This window comes from Hippopotamus amphibius, chromosome X (assembly GCF_030028045.1).
Source record: "Hippopotamus amphibius kiboko isolate mHipAmp2 chromosome X, mHipAmp2.hap2, whole genome shotgun sequence".
NCBI lineage: Eukaryota > Metazoa > Chordata > Mammalia > Artiodactyla > Hippopotamidae > Hippopotamus > Hippopotamus amphibius.
Window position 1 is genome coordinate 41,801,198 of NC_080203.1, and position 20,410 is coordinate 41,821,607.

The window sequence follows — 20,410 nt, forward strand, 5'->3', positions numbered from 1 at the left end:
TTGCCACGATGTTCGTGATGAAGAGATCATGAGGGAGAGGTCACGAGGCCAGAGGGTGGGTGTGGGTACATGGCCCACGAGGTACGGCTCATCCATCAGGAGTGTGTTTCTAGGGGCTTCCCTGGCGGTCCAGTGGTTAGAACTCCGTGCTTCTACTGTGGGGGGCCCGGGTTCGATCCCCGGTTGGGGAACTAAGATCCTGCAGGCTGTGCAGTGTGCCCCCCCCAAAAAGGTGTATGTTCCCACTCTCAAACGCCTCGCTCTAGAGCACGTGACCATGCTGCACCCGAAGACAGCCTTGAAGAGAGAAGAGTCAAGTGGCAAAGCAAGTGGATGGAGCCGTGAGCCTGTGAGGAGGGCAACTACTGGGTGCTCAGTCTCAGCTTCTTCCTGTGACGTTTGGGTGCTGGGATGGGGAAAGCCTCGGGTCTAATACGTGGAGTACCTGTTCTTTGGGTCTCCTCCTTCTCTTCCTGCTCTGGTTTGGGGCAGCAGCATCTGGGCTGGGCTGATTTGTCCCGAGGCCCGTTTGTGTCATCACCAGGACAGCTCTGAAGGGTGGCTGCATTGGGTTGCCTAACTGGGAAGCCTTCTGTTTGGGGGCTGCACTTGACCCTGTTTGTTATTAGTCATCGTTCCCTCCTATTTTCAAGCCTCCTGCTGGACTGTACTCTGGGCCTGCACAGCCTTTCCTACCCCAGCCTTCCATGGCCTCTTACTTCAGGCAGCTCTGTCAAGGCCAGCCCTGATGAACAAAAGAAAGGTTTTAGCTTCATCTTTAACCTCCACTTTCAACTAAGCCAGAACACACGTGCCTCTCTCCTAGGTCACTGTACCTCTAAAGCTTTGCCTTAGAGCCAATACAATTCTCAAATTGATTCTATGTATTGCTTGTTTGCTATTTTTACCTTATGTTCATTGACCAACTCAGATACAATGTATTGTCACAGGCATCCTTTGTGGGACAGGCCCATCTGAAGGCCAGCTGTCTTTCCCACTGGCTTGTGCCAGGTAGGACACAGTGGTATAGCATGGGCCCCTGCTAAACCAGGCACTGGCAGAATGGGGTGAGCATTCTTCCATGTCTCCAGGGTCCAAAGGGCGTCTGATACACTGAAAACCGAGGCTGAGCCCTACCTGCCTTGATCATTGGAGGCAGAAGAGGCTGGCTAGCGGGCCTGGAGAAGATCATCTTTTTGGAATCCAGCAGGAGGCGGCAGTACCCCGCAATCAGGCAGGCAAAGTTGGTGGCTTCGGGCCACTCCATCAACAGCACCAGAGGCTGGGGGAGAGATAGGAGGAAATGTGAGGACACAGGAAGGAGGGGAGCAGGTGCGTGTCCAGGCGAACGACAGCAAAGACAAGATGACTTGCATAGTTATGAGAACATACTTTCTGAACCCAAAACTGAGGCACATAGCCTGACAATTTCTTCTGATTTGAGAATTTATTGATAGTAAACTCTTACCCAGGTATCAAAACTAAATCAACCTTTAATTACACATTTAACGAACCACTTTTACTGAAAAAGACTAAAATTATATAACATCACATGACTGCTGTGTGGCTGTTTGGGTCTGCCGGAGCTCAGCAGATGTGCGGGCCTGCCGGGAGAGCAGGGCTGAACCTGGGAGTCTAGGCTAGGCTGGGGAACATCCTTGACAGGAAGTTCCTCAAGTACACAAATCATCTCTTGCTCATCTCTATAACCCCCTATGATACCCAGAAGAGCTCCCAGACATGGACACTCTGTGAAATCTGGTCCTCACTGTGTCTTCTGGGCACAAAGTCTTCCTGCTCTACAGCCCTGCTCAGACCTTCATGCTTCCCCCCCCCGTCTGCCTCTATTTCCCAAAGTGCCCTCACGATGTTAACTGGAGCTTCTTAAAAGAGTTCCTTGGTCAAATATGTGTGTGAAACACTGAGTTAAACAAAGCTACGCATATAGTTATACTTATGGGAATTCTCAGATCCTTTAATATATTAATGTGCACTGCAAAATTTCAAGAGGGCTTTAGTATTTCAACTTTTCCCAATTATTTGATCAAAAAATCTATTTTCATAGAACATCTCATGGCAGTAGGGTTGCTTTTTTGGTTTTGTTTTGTTTAACCTACGTTGGAAAATACTAGCATACTCTGCTGACTTCTGTTCTGACTCTAAATCAGTCAAATTAATCCTGGCGTTAGCTAGTTCACTGATTCAGAGACCTGGCAATGATATACCAAAACAATGATATACCAAAAAAATCAGCACCTTTTCAAGAAACCTTTCCAATATCTCTACTGTAATTTTATTTTTTAATAAATAAATTTTATAATTGATGGATTGGCTGCATTGGGTCTTCATTGCTGTGCATGGGCTTTCTCTAGTTGCGGTGCGCAGGCTCCTCATTGTGGTGGCTTCTCTTGTTGCGGAGCATGGGCTCAGTAGTTGTGGCTCGTGGGCTCTAGAGCGCAGGCTCAGTAGTTGCGGCACACAGGCTTAGTTGCTCCTTGGCATGTGGGATCTTCCCAGACCAGAGATCGAACCCGTGTCCCCTGCATTGGCAGGCAGATTCTTAACCACTGCATCACTTGAAAATAAATTTGGGTCAGACTGAAGTCAGCCACAAGAGTATTCTCCCTGCCATAGGGCAGTGGCCTCCAGATAAAGACCACTGAAAACTGGCTAAAGAGGGAGCCATGGGGCCAAGTGTCATCTCGTCTTTTGAGGGTCCCTGGACCAGGCATTAAGAGCTAAAATAATTAAGAGCAGAGAATGAGTCTTTTCTCTGACTAGTGAAGAGGCTACTGCAATGGTCTGGGTGATTAGGGCCCCCAACTAGGGTAGCGGCCATAAAAAGGGACATCATGAAGACTTGATGGAACTTGGTCACCAACTAAACCAGCCTTTTTTGGCTGGATCATCAACTGGGAACAATTCTGAATCCAAACTAGTTCAGCTTGTAGCTAAAGTTGTACCAGTTTTCTTTGCTATCTCTCAGGATCCTGACACATAGCTTGAGTTGAATATTTTCAGTTCATATAGACCGTGGGTTGGCAAACTTTTTCTGCAAAGGGTTAGATCGTAAATATTTTAGGCCTGTGGGCCACACAGGCTGTGTTGCAACAACTCTGCTATTATAAAGTGAAAAAAGCCACAGATAATCTGCGAGCTAAACAAATGGGTGTGATGGTGTCCTAAGAAAACTGTTTCTAGAAACAAGTGGTGGTGGGTTAGGTTTGCTACATAGTTTGCCACCTGATCTAGAAGTAAAGCTTCTTTCCAGCTAAATACAATTGTCTGTATTCATTTTCACACCTCTCAGCTTGTTTCATTTGTCAACAGTGATCGCCTTGTCCTTTGGAAATTCTTCTCTAGGCTTCCGTTTCTGAGAGATGACACTGTGCTCTGGTTCTATAATCTCTGACCACCTCCATCTCTCTCTCTCTCTCTCTCTCTCTCTCTCTCTCTCTCTCTGGGTCTCTTATTGTGCATCCTCCCCACCTGACATTCCAGGCTCAGCCCTCAGCCCTCAGTTCTCCACAAGGGCATCAACTTTCACTTTTGAGCTGCGGATCCCAAAGCCACCATCTCTAGTCTATTTCCCTCCTGAACTCTTTTCCTATCTCAGAGCTCATACAGTGCTGGGTCTATATCACACAATCTTGTGCTGGATCGAACCATATCTTGAGTTGTTTAATAGTAATTGTTCATCCAATGATACAGCATGTCACGGCAAGGCACTTGGATTCTGAGTTAGTGATACTCCTATGGAACTCACTGAATACCATCAGGAAAAAAAAAGGAACCATCTGTACCTGGAAGAGCAATGGCTCCTTCCTCCAGTGAGAGAGGGACCAGGGATGAGATGTTGCCTTTGGGTCATTACTTAGAAGGGGCCAAGGGGATGTTTGTATCCCCAGTTAATGCATGCTTCTCAATCACAACAGTAATGGTCAACTCTGTGCACAACAAAGTAGAGACAGAAGGAAAATAGAATGGGGTGGGGGGAGAATAAGATCCCCCTCCTTTCTGCCTCACCCCCTACCACCAATGGCGGAAGGATACACAGAGGTTTGGGTGTGGATAGCTGCTTACCGCCATTACCGTGAGGTCCCAAGACCTGCTAGGCTGACCTCCGGAGCAATCACAGACATCATGGCCGTCCCTGCTGCCACTGCTTTATTTTGGATCCTCTTCGCCTTCCTCCAAGACCAAAACTTCTCAAGGTATATGTGAATGGGTCACAAGTGTGCTGAGATCCTGAGCCCCTCAGCCTCTTGGTCCTGTTGCCTCTGGCCACAAGCTGCCTCATCTGTTTATTCCAGTGTATCATACAAATTGTGATATTTTCATGATATGGAAAAGGAGGAGACACTAACCTCGGGACCTTCAATAGCCTCCTGATTGGCCTTTCTGCTTCTAGTCCCTACCCACTTCACTCCACTTCATCTCCATATTGCTGCCTGAGTGTCTAAAACACAGCTCTCACTTAAAATCTTTAATAGCGCATCACCTAAAACCCACTGCCTTCCAACGTCACACAAAGCCTCCTGTGACCCAACCTATAGCTCCAAGCACATTTCCCACTAACTGTCCTCCTCCCACCACTGTCCCTCACCATATGCTCCAGCAACACCACATCATTTACAGGGTGCTAGAAAGGCCTTGTTCTTTTACCCCCTCCTACCTTAACCTATGTTGTACCCTCTGACTGAAATGCTCCTGCACCCTGCTCTGTCCACGCAGCACTGTTACGCACTGGCCTGATGGCTCATGGACTACACGACCCATTGAGAGATGCAGCCGTTCATCCCAGAACAGGGCCAGTGCAGGTCCTGCCCTCATGGACTTTATAATCCATCAGAACATAAGGCATCTATGAAGGGAATTTCCTGGCGGTCCAGTGGTTAGGACTCAGCGCTTTCACTGTGGTGGCCTGGGTTCAATCCCTGGTCGGGGAACTAAGATCCCACAAGCCTCGTGGTGTGGCCAAAAAAAAAAAGACATACATGAAATAATCACACAAAGGAATATGATTGCAAGGTGTGATAGGCACTATGAAGGAAAAGCAGAGAGACCTATCAGAACACAGAATGTCCTGAACTGGTATGTGGGTGGATGGGTGGATGTGAATGTGTGTGTGTATAGTACTTTGGTTTCAGAAGCTGGAGGGAGCTTTTTTGAGGAAATGGCATTGGCTGACAAACAGAATGATAGACCACTGGACCAAAGCACAGGCTGACTGGCTGACTGACTGATGGACAGACTGACAGACTAGCTGGCTGCAGAGCAGTCTGACTCACTGATGCCCTGGCTGACGAGCTGGCTGCAGGACAGGCAGAATGCCTAACAGCCTGACATTCTGACTGGTTAGCTGCCTGGCTGGCTGGTCAGCTGGCTGATGGACAGAGCAAAGGCTGAGTGCCTAATTGGCTGACTGACTTAACTGTCTGCCTTCAATTTCCCCTCTTCTCTTTTACCTCAAATACAGCCCAATATTGGTAATAAAAAAGCACGAAGGCAAAATCTTGTGCCCAGAGAGGGTCGAACGCAGCCCGAGCTGGCTCAACACAGCACATCAGCTGCCTCTCGTCTGCATCCACACACAGCCCACTGGGCCCCAGCACAGGCCAAATGCAGCTCACAAAACGGACACAGAGGCAATTTTTGCCAGCAGGGGTAAAAATCAAATCACAGGCAGGCAAGCAAAGAGATTGGGTAGGTTTTCTTAGAAACCTTCAAAAACATTTTATTTTAAATAGGATTTTAATGATCATGATGTCTGATGTAATGCTTGCCCTGACAGAAAGCACTAGAGCAATAAGGCTCAAACACGAGAAGAGAAGACACACTGGGCCACAAGAGATCCCTTGAGACATTCCTTTGATGGTTTCCTTTCCCCCCTTATGGGCTTCCGTGGTAATGGGATATGGTAATGGCCCAGTGCTGTCTCAGTCCCAGACTGCTGTCTCTCCTGGAGAAAGATATTTGCATACTACCTCACGTTTGTCCCACTAAGAGCAAGTAAGCTGAGTGAAAACTGTAACTAAATATGCCCAGGCTGTCTTCAAATAGACAAGGAGAAAAGGAGAATGGAGTTGGAGGCATGGCCAGCCCTGAGAAGGTACAGCAGGGATTAATTTGACCTGCTCTAGCCCCACCTCCTTCCTGGGGTGCCCTGGGAGCTCGAAGACACCCAGCATTTTGGGATGCCAGCTAGGGAGGGGACTGGCCTTGGGGTAGCCTCAGCTCACACTAGCATCCCTGAAAACAGGGGAAAAAAGGGGGGGAGGGTTGGAATCCAGGGGCCCAGAGGAGTAAGTGTACAAGATGATGGTCCTTGAGTCCTTTTGAGTTCTTGTCTCTACAGCACTAGGAAAGGCTAATTGGTCATAAGCAGCTGATCTGGGGGCAAGGCAGACTATCACTTTAAGGCAGTGGTTCTCAGGCCAGATACACATTAGAATCACCTGGGAAGCTTTAAAAACCTATGTACCCCTGGCCTCACCCCCAGACATCCTGGTTTAAATGGTTTGAGAAAAAGGGCCCGGGCATCCAGTGGTTTTTAAATCTCCACACATGACTTGAATGTGCAGTCAGAGCTGACCGCTACTGCCTTAAGTGAATAATCTTAGTTGCACCAGGCCCTTCCAGGATATTCCCAGACCAGAATGGCATACCTAGGGGAGAATGGCCAAGTCTGGTTTCTAACTTCATGTTCCTTGTTCAGGAAATTCAGTCTTTCCTCCGTGTGCCTCATGCCGTGGTGTGCGGGTAAACGTCTAACGAGCAGTCTCTGTAGTCCTGATTTGTAATGTCTTGCCAATTTCCCTGGTGTACATTCTCCCACCATGGCTGCTTTCAAGTGATCAACGTGATGTCACTGAATGCAGCTGGGAGAGATACATAAGCCCAATTAGCTCTTATGGGCCTGCGCGAGCTGGCTCCAGCACGACGCTGGCCCTAAGGAGAGACTCCTACTGGGCCCAGGGAAGCCATCCTTCAGTGTGGAGCTTCCCAGACCCTGTCCTCCCAAATGCTTCCCATTGTGCACATATATGGAGAGAGGCACTGCTCAGTAACCACAGATACTGCTGATATAAAGTGCCTCCAGGAAGCTTCCTTAATCCCCCAGCCAGCATTAATTTTATCCTCCTCTGTACCCTAACACGCTCTTGGTATCTCTTCTAAGGTACCTCTTTGGTCTGCAAATAATGTGCACTTCTTTCTTTCCTACAAGACAGTAAGGTTCTTGAGGGCTAGGAGTCATGCTTTTTTCATCTTTGTAGCTCTCATTAGTTTAGCATCCTTCCTAGCAACAGTAAGTTCATAGTAAATGACTGTCTGATGGAAACCTTTTTCTTTTTCCTCCCTCAATCTTCCTCTTTTCCTCCACTATTTCATTGATCCTGCCTCTGCCAATTTACCTGAGAAAAGGATAAATACTGCCCTGTCCATTTCATAGGACACTGATCTGTAGACAGTGATGCACACAGCAGACATTTCTATCATAGGGGCATCCGATTTTATGTTCACAGAAGTTGGGTTGCAGACGGAACGTTTATCAAACAAGTTATACTTTAATGGAGTGAATGAGGGCTTCCTATTTGAAGGAAACAGTTTCCTGTTGCTTCTGGAACAAATTAACACAAACTTAGTGACTTAAACAATAAACATCTATTCTCTTACAGTTCTGGAAATCAGAAGTCTGACACAAGTCTCACTGGGCTAAAATCAAGGCAGGCAGGGCGACCTTCTGGAGGCTCTAAGGGAGAATGGGTTTCCTTGCCTTTTCTGGCTAATAGAGGATGCCCACATTCTTTGGCTTATGGGCCCTTTCTCCATCTTCAAGGCCAGCCAGGTCAAGCTGAGTCCTTCTCACATCGCATCACTCCAACCTTCTCTTCCGCCTCCCTCTCGCACTTATAAGGACCCTTATGATTCACTGGCCCCACCTGCATAATCCACGCTAATCTATTTTAAGGTTAGCTGATTAGCAATTAATTCCATCTGCAACCATAATTCCCCTGGCCACAGAACATAGCATATTTACAGGATCTTGGGGTTAGGGCATGGGCATCTTTGGAGGGGGCGTGATTCTGCTTACCACACATGACAAACCTTTTTACAAAAGTAGAAACATTCTAATATAAAATGGAGAATTCTCCTGTGGTTTCTCAAATGCATTTTATCAGTGGCTTAAAGTAGGGCGTGTCTGAACCATCTACCACTTGATGGTTGTATCGTCTGCCTAACCATTCGCTGCTTCTCACTCAGCAAAGCGTGACCTTCTCATAGCCCCCTCCATGCACTGACACCATGTCCTGTTTATCCTGTGATGGAGGCTGTCACCTCTTCACCCACCCACGATGTGGACCGTCCGTGTGCTGTGTGCACAGCACTGTTGGTCAGTGCACTCAGGACACAGGCAGCAGGCAGTAGGGTTAGCTATAAGACTTGTGCGTTGCGTGTGCAAGAGAGGAATGTGTATGCGGGTATGCATGTACACTCTTAGTGATTCTATATGTTTCCCCTTCATGCTTTCTTTTCCATGACCACTGCTGTCCCTCCAGCTCAGGCCCTGCCCTTGTCACCTCCTCCCCTTGTCACTAGCACTGTGATCCCCTCCCTGACTCCCTGGCTTCGCACTAGCCTTGCAAACATCCATCTGGTACAGTGGTCCCAATCGGCTTTCATCCTGTCACTCCCTTGTTCGAGGGTCTACGGTGGATTCCCACTATTCTGTCACATGCAATCTCAATTCCTCGGACTGGCCTTCGAAGCTTTTCACCAGCTTGTTCTGCCCACCCCCAATCTCTCTCCAATCTCGTCTCATTATTCTCCTCTCCAGCCAAGCAACTATGCTTATCGACCTGCACATATGCCTTACTTTTTTCTGTGCTTGCTCTCTGCCTGTGAACACATCCCACTTCTCCGTGCTAATCCATGCCTATCACTTCAAGATCCAGCTTCAAACACTCTTCTGGGGAGCCAGTTCTGGTTAACCCCTTCCTTTTTTTTTGTTCCATGTTCCGCACTGCACTTACCTACAAAATTTTCTACATATGAGCTTTCCCTCACTGCTGTTTCACTTTGGCAAACATAACAGGTCTCGTTTGTTGACTGCCTACTCTGTGTCAGGCAGTGTCCTAAGACATTTTACCTACATTTTCTCATTTAACCCTGAATGGCAACCTTTGGAGGAAGGCATTCCTTTTTGCAGTTGAGGAAATCAGTGTTCAGAGAAGTTAAGACACCTTTTCAAGGCCACACAGCTAGGAAGTGGTAGAGCTAGGATTGGAACCTGGTCTGTCTGATTCCAAAATTCCATACACGTTCTGATGTGGTGTGATTAAGGCAGGTCATGTGCCTTTGTGAGTCTCTCCCAGTAAGAGTGTGACCCTTCCTGGGCAGCATTCATGCTTACAGCCGTGGCCAGACCACTCCTAGAAATGACAATAGTGATCCTCACTCAGGCAACATGCACGGACCCTGCTTGGGCTGGTTCCTCCCAGAGATTTGCATTCAGAGGTCAGTGGTTCTCAAACCCGGCTGTACTACAGAATCACCTGGGAACTGACAAAGAAATCAACCCTGACGCTTAGGCTGCATCCTGACCAATTAAATCACAATCTCTGGGAGCAGGGTCCAGTCATCTGTATTTTTTAAAAGCTGTCAAGGAAATTCTATTGTGTAGCCAACACTGAGAATCACTCACAGAACACAGGAGACTTGGTTGGAAAGCTGTTTCTCAGTTTTAAACCCTTTTTATTTCTCAGGAAGCCATATCTCCCCAGCGTGTCTTGTCTTTCCTCCCCTGCTTCCCTACCTGTCCGTTTGGCTTTTTACCCAACAACATCTGAGGAGGGCAGCAATCATTGGTTGAGGAAGTGGCCACAAGCCAATTAAATACCAGCTCTGGGCAGGTTCCTAAACCAATGGAAAGCCTGTGAATCACAGGTGGACAAATTAACATATTAAAGCTTCCTGGGTTTCACAAAGACAAAAATAAATAATTTGCTCCTTCAGAAACAGCAAACATTCCACCTCTTAATCTGCTAACAATATCTCCCCCTGGGAAATCCTTTAAGAAAGGAAACTTGCACCTCCTCTAACAGCTTCCACCAGCTGGCAGGCAGGCCTGCCCCCCACCCACACTGGTCCCTGGGTGTTCAAACAGGAGAGCCATGGAGGGGGCGGCTGACCATGGCTGCCAGACTGCACAGGCGACAGCTGCCTGCCAGTCTGAAGGAGCTGATCTATAGGAAAGATTCTAAGATTCTAGGAGAGCTGGACTCTGGGAGATGAAATGCGGACGAGGCTCTGCCTCCTCCCTGTCTCCCCAGACCCCCTTGGTTCTGTCCACATACTCAGACACCTCCTCCTCCATGAATCCAAGTGTGTGCGCCTAAGGCGGGGCTCCCCAATTGGCGTGCACACATCCCTTCAGCCTGGGGGGCAGCCAGAGTCCCTGGGGCTGGTCCATTTATCCCAGTGTCCCACATGAATGTAATTTTCTATGTGTACTTTGACACAAGAAAGATTGGGAAGCAATGACCTGGGCGGTAGCTCCAAGTACCCCAATCTCCCTACCCATTGCTAAAAACCTCTCACACGTTGATCAGACACTTTCTAGGCTTCTCTAACATGGGCTGACCTTAATATGGGGTCAAGACAGTGTCCCAGAGGGTTGAGAAGAGAAAGAAAGATGAGCCCCCAAAGGCCCAGGGTCTGAACCACTTCAGAATCACTGAAGCTCACCTAACGGGCTGAAGCTCTGCTCCCAAGGCCGATTCCAGGCCTTGGGAGCAGAGCTTCAGGGAAGAAGTAGCCCCTCGAAGCCGGGCTTACCTTGGCATCCATGATGCTGGTCTCCACCCGGGCCACGCCCTGGTTCTCCCGGAACAGCTGGATCTTGCTGATCTTGCTGAACTCGGACAGCACAGTGGTGAGGTTGGTTTTGAGGTCAATAACATGGCTGATGCCGTGACGGGGTCCCACCAGGAGGGTGGTGGCCGACTGCTTCTCATCCTGGTGTCCCAGCATGGCGGGCAGCATTCGCAGAAAGAATGGCAGAGGAAGTGGGGAGAGGAGGCAGGAGGAGGAAATAGAAAAGAGGCGTCGGACCAGTTCTGCTGGGAGGTCTGGAAACATCTGGAGCTCAGTGCCAGGGCAAGAGGACAACCTCGAGGGGAAAACGGCCTGGGACGCCCCTGTTCCCAGGACAGGGCCCCAGATCATCGGTCTAAATGGACACCTTAGCCTCAGCAGCAGGGAGAGGGAAGTGGGCAGCAGCAGGGCTGGCTCTAGCAAAACCGTCAATTAGGTGAGGTTTATTTTGGTGCCTTTGAAGCACCCTCTTCCTACCAAGCCCCAGGGATTTTCCATTTGTTGCCTCCGGCCACTCAATGCTCCCACCCAGTGCTCTGTCTGAACAGGTGGTATCCTGTGTTTGGTCTTGACCCTCCCCCACCAACAGCCACTTGAACTTGCACTTCTCGCCTGGTGCTAAAAGCTAAACTGACAAAGTAACTCTGCTTAAAGGTGTTAAAGGTTGACTGGGCGCTTAATGGTTGGAGGGGGATCCCCCTCCCTAAGAAGATATCTGCCCTTTAACAGGCACTACAGCAGTCTTACCCCAGAGGAATGACCTATAAGAATTTCAGCAGTGGGCTTTCCGTGATCCTTAAGTCCCAGTATGTAAATAGCCACCTCTGCGCCTGATGGACTGGATTCCCTTAAGTGGTCCTGACAGGTTCCTTGGCACCATCAAGCCTGAGCTCTCTGCCGGCCCATTCCCTGGCATTAGCATCACCCCGAGGAACCTCTTCCATCTGCTCTAGACACTGATAAGCAGCTTTCCATCAGTGTGCCCCACGCCCGTGACAGCGTGTTCCCCAGAGCATGACAAGCACCTGGACCCAGTCAGCAAGATGATCTGAATTTCCTTTCACTGAGGCTCACCAGGGTAAACTAGCCTTGGGCACAGTCTTAGGGGGACCACTTGAGCCCCTCCCTGAAAGAAGCGTTGCTATAGTGAAGGCCCTGGGCGGGGGGTGGGGGGGGGAACATCTGGGCTGGGAGATTGAGGGTATATGGGTAAAAGCAACAAAATAGGGCAGGGGTCAGCAAACTCTGGCTCACAGCCCAAGCCCAGCCCTCTGCCAGCTTTTGTCCGGCCTATGAACTAAGAATGGTTTTGTACATTTTCAAATGATTGGAAAAAATTCAAAAGAACCATATTTTGTGACACGTGAAAATCACATGAAATTCACATTGCAGTGTCTGTAAACAAAGAGATATTGGAACACAGCCAGACCCATTTCTTTAAGCATTGTTGATCTCTGCTTTTGTGCTGCAATGGCAGGGCTGAGTAGTTGTAACAGGGACCTTCATGGCCTGCCTGCCAAGTCTAAACTATTCACTTAAATGGCCCTTTATAAAAAAAAGCTTGCCAGCCCTTGAAATTGAGAAAAGGGGGCATGGAAGAGTCTAGGGGGATATGGAAAACAAATATTGCCTCCTTCTTTACATTTTATTTATTTTTTTGTCCACACAGCGTGGCTTGCGGGATCTTAGATCCCCAACCAGGGATTGAACCCTGGCCCCAGGCAGTAACAGCACAGAGTCCTAACCACTGGACTGCCAGGGAATTCCTGAAAGTTTTTACATTTTATTTTATTTTATTTTTTTGCCTTCTACTTTAACCATTTTACCAGAGGCGGGACCAGAGCACCATGGGAGGGAAGAGGGAGAAGAAGGAGGAAGAGGAGGGAAGGCCTTTAGAAATATTTGCTGACAAAGAATGTCACCCAAAAGATCTAATGGAGCCCCTCCTGTCCTCCCAGCCAAAGACAAGCGTCCCCGAAAGGCTCCCTTCCCCTCACTGCCCTCACTGACCAGGCCCACAGTGTTGAACAAAACGCCAGTAAACGTCGGAAGTTCATTCAGAATTCGAAGATACTGGAGTTTGGCCTGAATTGCAGAGCCCTGTGGAAACAACCCACCAAGAAATATGAGAAATCTGAGGTACGGAGGAAAAGCAAACCCGTGTTCTCAGGAAGGAGAGTCAACAGCTTAGGACAGGCACTAGTCAGACCAGTCAGCAAGCCCCACTGTGGGACCCTTGGGAAAACCGCAGGAAGGTTCCAGTTTGGACAGCTCTTGCCAGACTCTAGCATCCCATCTCCCTTGCTAAACCCTCCTCTTACCCCCGATCCTCATTCCTGAAGAATCCAGCTTACTCATTTTGTTTCTGGGTTAACTTCAACAACTTTCCCCAACTCCGACACCCCACAACACCTATACCTCTCCCCTGAGATCCCTGATGGCCACTAGATACTTGCCCTCCCCAACTGGGGGTCGTATTCAATATCTTCATCCTGAGCGCCTCTAAGTCCCGAGCCTGCTCTTCCTCTGGCAGAAAAGTCTCCATCAGTGGTACTCTCATGCCCTGGGCACTCGAGCCAGAAACCCGTGAGTCACACTGGACTCCCTAAGCCTCTCACCTGAGGGCCACCAGTCACCAAATCATCTTGATTCTACCTCCTAACTCCCTCTTCACCCTACCCATCCCTCTTCTCTAGCCCCACGGTCATTGCCTCGACGTCCCCCACTTGTATCACGGTGGCAGCCAGGTTACCTTCAGTATAATACTCCTTTCCCTTCACTCCTCCACATTTGCAGTTAGAGGAGGCAGCCTAAAACATAATCACATCACCTGCTCGCTTAAACCCTTCAATGGTTCCGCGCTGCGTACAGGATGAAGGATAACCCCTTTCCATCACACATGAGGCCCTCCATGAATAGGTTCCTGCCAACCTCTCTGGCTTCCTCTCCTGCTCTGGCTCCACTCAGGCAGGTTCCTTGAACCCTCTGCCCTGGTTTATGCTGAACTGTTTGGATCTCCCTGCCTGGGAACGTCTTCCTCCCCGCAACTCATCTAGACAAACTCCTATCTGTCCTTTAAGACCCAACGCTGGCATCAAATGCACGGATTCCTAGCCTTCTCCATCTCCTTTGGGCTGGGCTGGCTGTTCCTCCTTCATGCTTCCAGAGCACCCACACCAGTCGCACTGTTTTGTGACTACCTCTTGCTTCCCCACCAGGCTGTGCGTTACTCAAAGGTAGAGCCCCACCCAGCCTTCTTCATCTTTGTATCTCCAGCCCTAGGGCCGGCGTGCAGAAACTCAAAAAAAAAAAGGTTTGCTGAGGAGATGATTGGGAGCCCTGAAGCTCTCCACTGGGAAGAAAACAATCATCTGATTAAATATGCACAGCTTGAGGTAGGAATGGCTGAATTCTCTGGGGAAATGTGCATCTTAAAAGAGAAGCTAGTTGGTAATGCTGGGAATCTGGAATGGGTGGGATATAAGGGGGCAACTGTGTCTTGTCTTGTGTCTCCAGCAGCATGTGGATTCTCGTGCCTCTAACCACCTGCCTCCTAGGCAAGTGGACTGAGACTTACAAGCCCGAGAAGGGCCTGCGGAGCTGGGGAGGCAGGGAGTGGGAGTCCCTCAGAGGGGGCCTGAGAAAGTGCAGGAGAGCACAGCAGTGACGACCCATTCTCCAGGTCAGGCCTTGTCCCACAGGGCTGGGCTTTTATCTCTCAGAATGCCCTGTGCCAGGAGTGATGAATTAGAAAGCTAACGAGGGACAGAGCAGTTGTTCCCATGGGAAACGTGTCCCCCCAGGGTCTAGAGCTGTCCACACGACAGGTGCTTCATCAGCACTGACTAAATGGGTGAAACGACCCAAGAATTTTCTCCTCCTGCATCTTGGTCCCTTTGCTTTCCGGACCCTGGGCTCTCCCAGTGACTTGCCACCGAGCGGTCTCTGGGGGCAGCTCAGGCTTGGGGAAAACCCCTCTCCACTATTGTCCGGCATTTCTGGTCAAGCTGGATGTGTGTCCAAGTCAAAGACAGTGGAGAGGGCTCCCCAGAAGACCAGACCTGCTGGGAAACCACGCAGGAGTCCCCCATGGCCACTAGTGCCCGAGCAGGGCGCCTGGTGCCTGACTCTGGATACCTTGGTGCCGCTGGAAGGATGTGTTTGGTGGGCCTTCAGCTGCTGAGAGAGAGATTTTCGGAGGTTCTTCTCTTTGATGCCCTGCAGGAGGGAGGGGGGAAGAAAGGGTTCCAGGCCCCACTCCTTCCTAAAAGCAGAAGAAAATGAGAAATTAGAGAGACAAAGTGAGACAGAGAAAGGAAGAAGGCAAGGTGGAAACTGAAATCCTGGACGAGATGGAGGAATGGAGATTAGGAGAGAGAGAGATGAGGGGCTGGAGGCAGGCAAGCAGCGTGGGACACAGTTCCCTAGTAGGAGCTGTAGCTCAAGGGCATCTTGGTCTAGGTGTGAGGAATTCCAATTCCCACTCCCATCCCGGGCCCACATTCCTAAAAAGCACAGCACAGCTCAACCACTGCATCTTCTCCCTATACAGCTATTTGCCCCTATCCTGGAGGGCACAACTCACTCCACATTCTTGAGCGAGATCTTCTGACTAGGTCGAGTGGCTGAGACAGTGATATAGATGTGGAGGGCAGCAAGGCCCAAGAGCATCTCCGGCTTGGGGTCCATTCCAAAGCGTTCTCGGATGACATCATTTCGACTCTGTGAGACAGGGCAGTCCAAACTCGTCAGTTAAAGGAGACGTTCCCTCCCCCCCTTCCCCCACGGACTCCCTCATATCCCAGAAAAAAATCGTGGTGTAAGTAAGCATCCTAGATCAAGGGAAAGAGGAAGGTTCTGCCCTCGGGGAAGATGAAACAGAGGAACCTCAGGTCTCAGAGACACTATCTGCTTCATTCAGCAGATACTGGACAGCCCCCTTCTCAGTGACAGGTACACACGATGGCAAGGCACAAATGAGAACACCTAGGGCGCTGCAAAAGTGACACATGGCACCATTCCTTTTCTTTCCTCCTGTTAGAAGAGACCTTTCTGCCTTTTCTCTGGGGCCTATACTCATCGCCCCCCACCCCCAGCCATCAGAGGCTCCTCTACCAGCTCAGATTGGAACAAAGGAAGAGCGACATTGGGAGGGATTCTCTATAGGGCTCTGGCCCAGAAGCCCACAGTGAGAGATGGATTGCAGGGATGGGGCAGATATTCTACTCCTTGGGGTCTGAAGATCAAAGCAGTGATGAGTCAGTCTTCCTGTGCTATCCTAAAAAGGGTCTCCTGGAACTACTGGCCAAAAGTGTGACAACCCCCAAACTCTGAAGGTCAGAATCCCAGCTATCAAGGATTCAACCTTGGTTAGACCAGTTGCCCATTGTGTTGAGGTAGAACTAGGGTGAGCCAAGAGACTAGAAAGCCACGGTGGTATCACTACAGCATAGGAGAGGGTATAAAAAGAATGCTTCATCAATGATCATTTATGCAGAAAATCCAATGGAATCTACAAAAAAAACCTACTAGAACTGATGAGTTAGTAAGGTTGCAGGGTATAAGATCAATATACAAAACCAACTGTATTTCTACATGCTTGTAACAATCAGAAATTAAAATTAAAAATCAAAACCATTTATGATAGCATCAAAAAATGAAATAAGTAAGGATAAATCTGTCAAAACATGGGAAAGACCTGTACACTGAAAAGTAGAAAACACTGCTGAGAAAAATTAGAGAAGACCTAAATAAATATAGAAATATACTGTGTTCATGGGTTGGAAGACTCAAACCAATGTATAGATTCAACACAATTCCAATCAGAATCATAGCAGGTTTTGGGTAGAAATTAACAAGCTAATTCTAAAATTCACATAGAAATGCAAAAGACCTAGAATGGCCAAAACAACTTGGGAAAAGAACAAAGTTGGAGGACAAACACTACCTGATTTTAAGACTTATAAAGCTACAGTAATCAAAAGAGTGTGATGCTGGCATTAAGATAGACAAGTAGATCAATGGAACAGAATGGAGAGTTTAGAAATGACCCACACACATATAGACAACTGATTTTTCACAAAGGCGCAAAGGCAACTAAATGGAGAAAGGATGGTCTTTTCATTAAATGATGCTGGAACAATTGGATATCCAGGTGGGAAAAAAAGAACTGTGATCAATACCTTGTACCACATACAAAAGTCAACTCAAAATGGATCACAGACCTAACGGTAGAACCTAAAATGACAACACTTCTAGAAAAAAAATAAGAGCAAAATCTTTGTGTCCTTGGGTTAGGCAAAGACTTCTTAGATATGACATCACAAGCACAATCTACAAAAGAACAAACTGACAAACTGGACTTCATCAAAATTCAAACTTCTGCTCTGCGAAAAACACTGTTTAGGACTGAAAAAAAGTTAGAGACTGGGAGAAAATAATTGCAAATAACATACCCAACAAATAACTTGTATCCAGAATACACAAATAACTCTCACAATTCAATAATAAGTAAACAACCTCAATTTAAAAAGTGGGCAAAAGATTTGAATAGACACTTCACCAAAAACGATGCGTGATGACAAGGAGGCAGATGAAAAGGGGTTCAACATCATCAGTCACTAGGGAAATGCAAATGAAAACCAGAATGAGATACCCTGCACACTATTAGAAGGACGGAAATTTAAAACATCCTGCCAACACCAAGTGCTGATGAGGATGCGGAGAAACTGGGACTCATGGCTGGTACAGATATAAAATGGTACAGCCACCTTGGAAAATAGTATTGGAATTTCTTCAAGAAATTAAAGAAAGATAGATCTACCATATGATCAAGTCATTCCATCCTTAGGTATTTACCCAAGAGAAAAGAAAGCGTATGTCATACAAAGACTTGTCCGTGAATGTTCACAGAAGCTTTATTTGTAGTAGCCAAAACCTGGAGACAACGCACATGTCCATCAGCAGGCGAACTGGTAAACAAATGTTTGTACATCCATACCATAGAATACTACTCAACAGTAAAAAGGAATGAGCTCCTGATACACACAACAACATGGGTGGACCTCAAAATCTTTATGCTGAGTGAAAGCAGAGAGATCAAAATAAGTGTTCATACTACATGATTTCATTTGTATAAAACTCTAGAAAATGCAAACTAATCTACAGTGACAGAAAGCAGGTCAGTGGCTGCCTGGAGATGGGGGTACGAATTACAAAGGAGACTGAGGAGACTTTTGGGGGTGCTGGATGTGTTTAGTATCTTGATTGTGGTGTTGGTTTCATGGATATAAACATCTGTCAAAACTTATCAAATTGTCATTTTAAATATGTGCAGTTTGCTACGTGTCAGACCTCACTAAAACTGTTTAGCACAAACAAGGCATATAGCTGAACACATCATCACAAAGGGGACGGAGAGGGTGGACAAGGTCTTGTCACCAAATTCCAAAATATTGGAACCAAGCGTCCATCTCTGCACACAGCAAACATCCACTCATCCTTCAAGGCTAAGAGTGTGCATGTATCACTCCCTCTGTGAAGCCTTCCCTATGCCCCTCCCAGGGAAAGCTGGCAAATTGCTTCCTGAGTGCCCCTACTGACATTGTACCCTGCCATTCTCATAATGCCTGTCACACTGTGTTGTATTTATTTGTGCACATACCTGTCTCTGAGCTCTAGCGATCTGGGACAGTTTCTTTGATCACCTTGATTTCCAGCAAATGTTTCTGGATGGACTGAATGGGGGACCATCTCCTTACTGGAGCTAGGGATTGGGGATTGGGACTGCCTGTTACTCAAATGCACTTGTTAAACCAGGGTATGCTGTGAAGATGCCAGAGTTACTGGGGTTGCTTCCTCCTGAAAACTGATAAGATCTGTCTAGACAAACAGACAGGACTTGGAGCCAGAGCCAGCTCACGTTGCCGGGCCAACCAACTTGACCATGGCCTGCAATGGTTGTGGAAAAGGAAAGAGCCTTCAGAGCTACCTGAAGGTTTGAAAAACTTACATAGCGACTTCATTGTGATGGCAGAACAGCCTGCCAGCTTGTTTGTCCATTGGTCTGTCTGTCTGTGTATCCCCAAGCCAGACTCTACCTGGATGTACAGGTACTCGAAAGCAGCAGGATCCCGGCGCAGCAGGTCCACGGGGTCTTTGGGAAAGAAGCTTATCCGGAAGAGGCATTTCATTCCATGATAGTGTGTCCGCTGCACTACCTGCCTCCCAGGGGTGAGGGGTGGGAGGAAAAGAGAGCTGGGATCAATGGCTGGGTGGCAGGAGCCAGCTCGGCAGCTCTTCAAGGCAGGGCCTGGGGCAGAGCTAGGGTGCTGTTTCCTACTCTGTCTTCTGCCTGTCAGACTCCAACTACCTTTAGGGAAAGTGATAAGGTGCCAGGTCTTTTCTGCCCTTTTGACCCAAAGTGACTAGGATTTTCGAACCACTTATCCATGATGTGGTCTTTATCAACAATCTAAGGCCCAGGACACACGGTAGGAAGAAAGGGCTCCTGGCAACTTCTCTGACTCTTCTTGCTGTGGGGCTAATGCCTGTGCCTTGCAGAGGGGCTCAGCCTCAAGCAAAGGAAGTTGCTGATGAGAAACCAAATCAAAGACTTCAAATCCCATTTGGAGGTGTAGCTAAAACAAGTTGGCAATATACCAGTCAGTGCTGAAGCTGGGATGGGTAATGAGGGTTCATTATCCAATTCCTTCTACTTTAGTGTATGTCTGAGACTTTTTGGTAATAAAAACGCTTAAAATTTTATCCCATTTGGAACACGAGACCAATTGGATCCACAAGGCCCCTTGAGGGGTGGGGAGGCGCTTAGGCCTCTCTCCAGGTAGGACATCCACCTTTCCTTCATAGGTGGGAACCTGTGAGTCTCTGGACTGCATTTGGCTGAGAGCTAAACTTGAAGAATCCTTCTTCGCTAAATCCCTTCATTTTTGTGTGTCTGATCTTGGCTTTAGTTTCACTTCCTTTAGACATTTCTTCCCAGCCGTCCCTCTCCAACTCCTTTCCTTCCTCCCTGGGAATATGTTTTTTAAGAAACTGAGAAAGTATTATTTATTTATTTGGTCGCGCTGCGGCATGTGGGATCTTAGATCCCCCGACCAGGGATTGAACCCCCACCCCCTGCAGTGGAAGCATGGAGTCTTAACCATGCACCTCCAGGGAAGTCCCCACTCCCTGGGAATATTGATTGGCCCTGGTTGCCTCTCTTACTCTTCCTGGTGCATTACCACTGATGAAACACTAGCCAGCAATCCTGGATTTCTCTGGCCTTTTTCCATAGGCTGGGAAGATAAGACAGTTTCACCTACTCTGTTTTGGAACTTGACACGGGGGACATGCTGTCCATTCTTGGCCGCACTCAGCCCATTCCCAGCCCATGTGTCCTAGCCTCAGGGGGTCTCACTAGACTTCACTCATTGACCCTTCCATATTACAGCCTTCCCCTGAAGGTCAAGTTTCCTCTCGGAGGCAGAAAAGTCTAGCAGGCAGGGCCTCCAGGAGAGAGTGGAGTTAA

The 20,410-nt window shown here is 48.2% G+C and overlaps 1 protein-coding gene across 1 annotated transcript in view; it reads right to left on the reverse strand.

Moving 5' to 3' along the window:
- FRMPD3 (FERM and PDZ domain containing 3) overlaps window positions 1-20,410 on the reverse strand; it is a 58,343-nt gene that overhangs the window by 13,316 nt on the left and 24,617 nt on the right. Inside the window, exons 8-13 of the mRNA XM_057719300.1 lie at window positions 18,978-19,097; window positions 15,464-15,600; window positions 15,016-15,142; window positions 12,889-12,978; window positions 10,840-11,019; window positions 1,138-1,282 (exon numbers count right to left, since the gene is read on the reverse strand). Of these exons, the coding sequence (XP_057575283.1) occupies window positions 1,138-1,282; window positions 10,840-11,019; window positions 12,889-12,978; window positions 15,016-15,142; window positions 15,464-15,600; window positions 18,978-19,097 (799 nt within the window). The remainder of the gene's footprint in view (window positions 1-1,137; window positions 1,283-10,839; window positions 11,020-12,888; window positions 12,979-15,015; window positions 15,143-15,463; window positions 15,601-18,977; window positions 19,098-20,410) is intronic.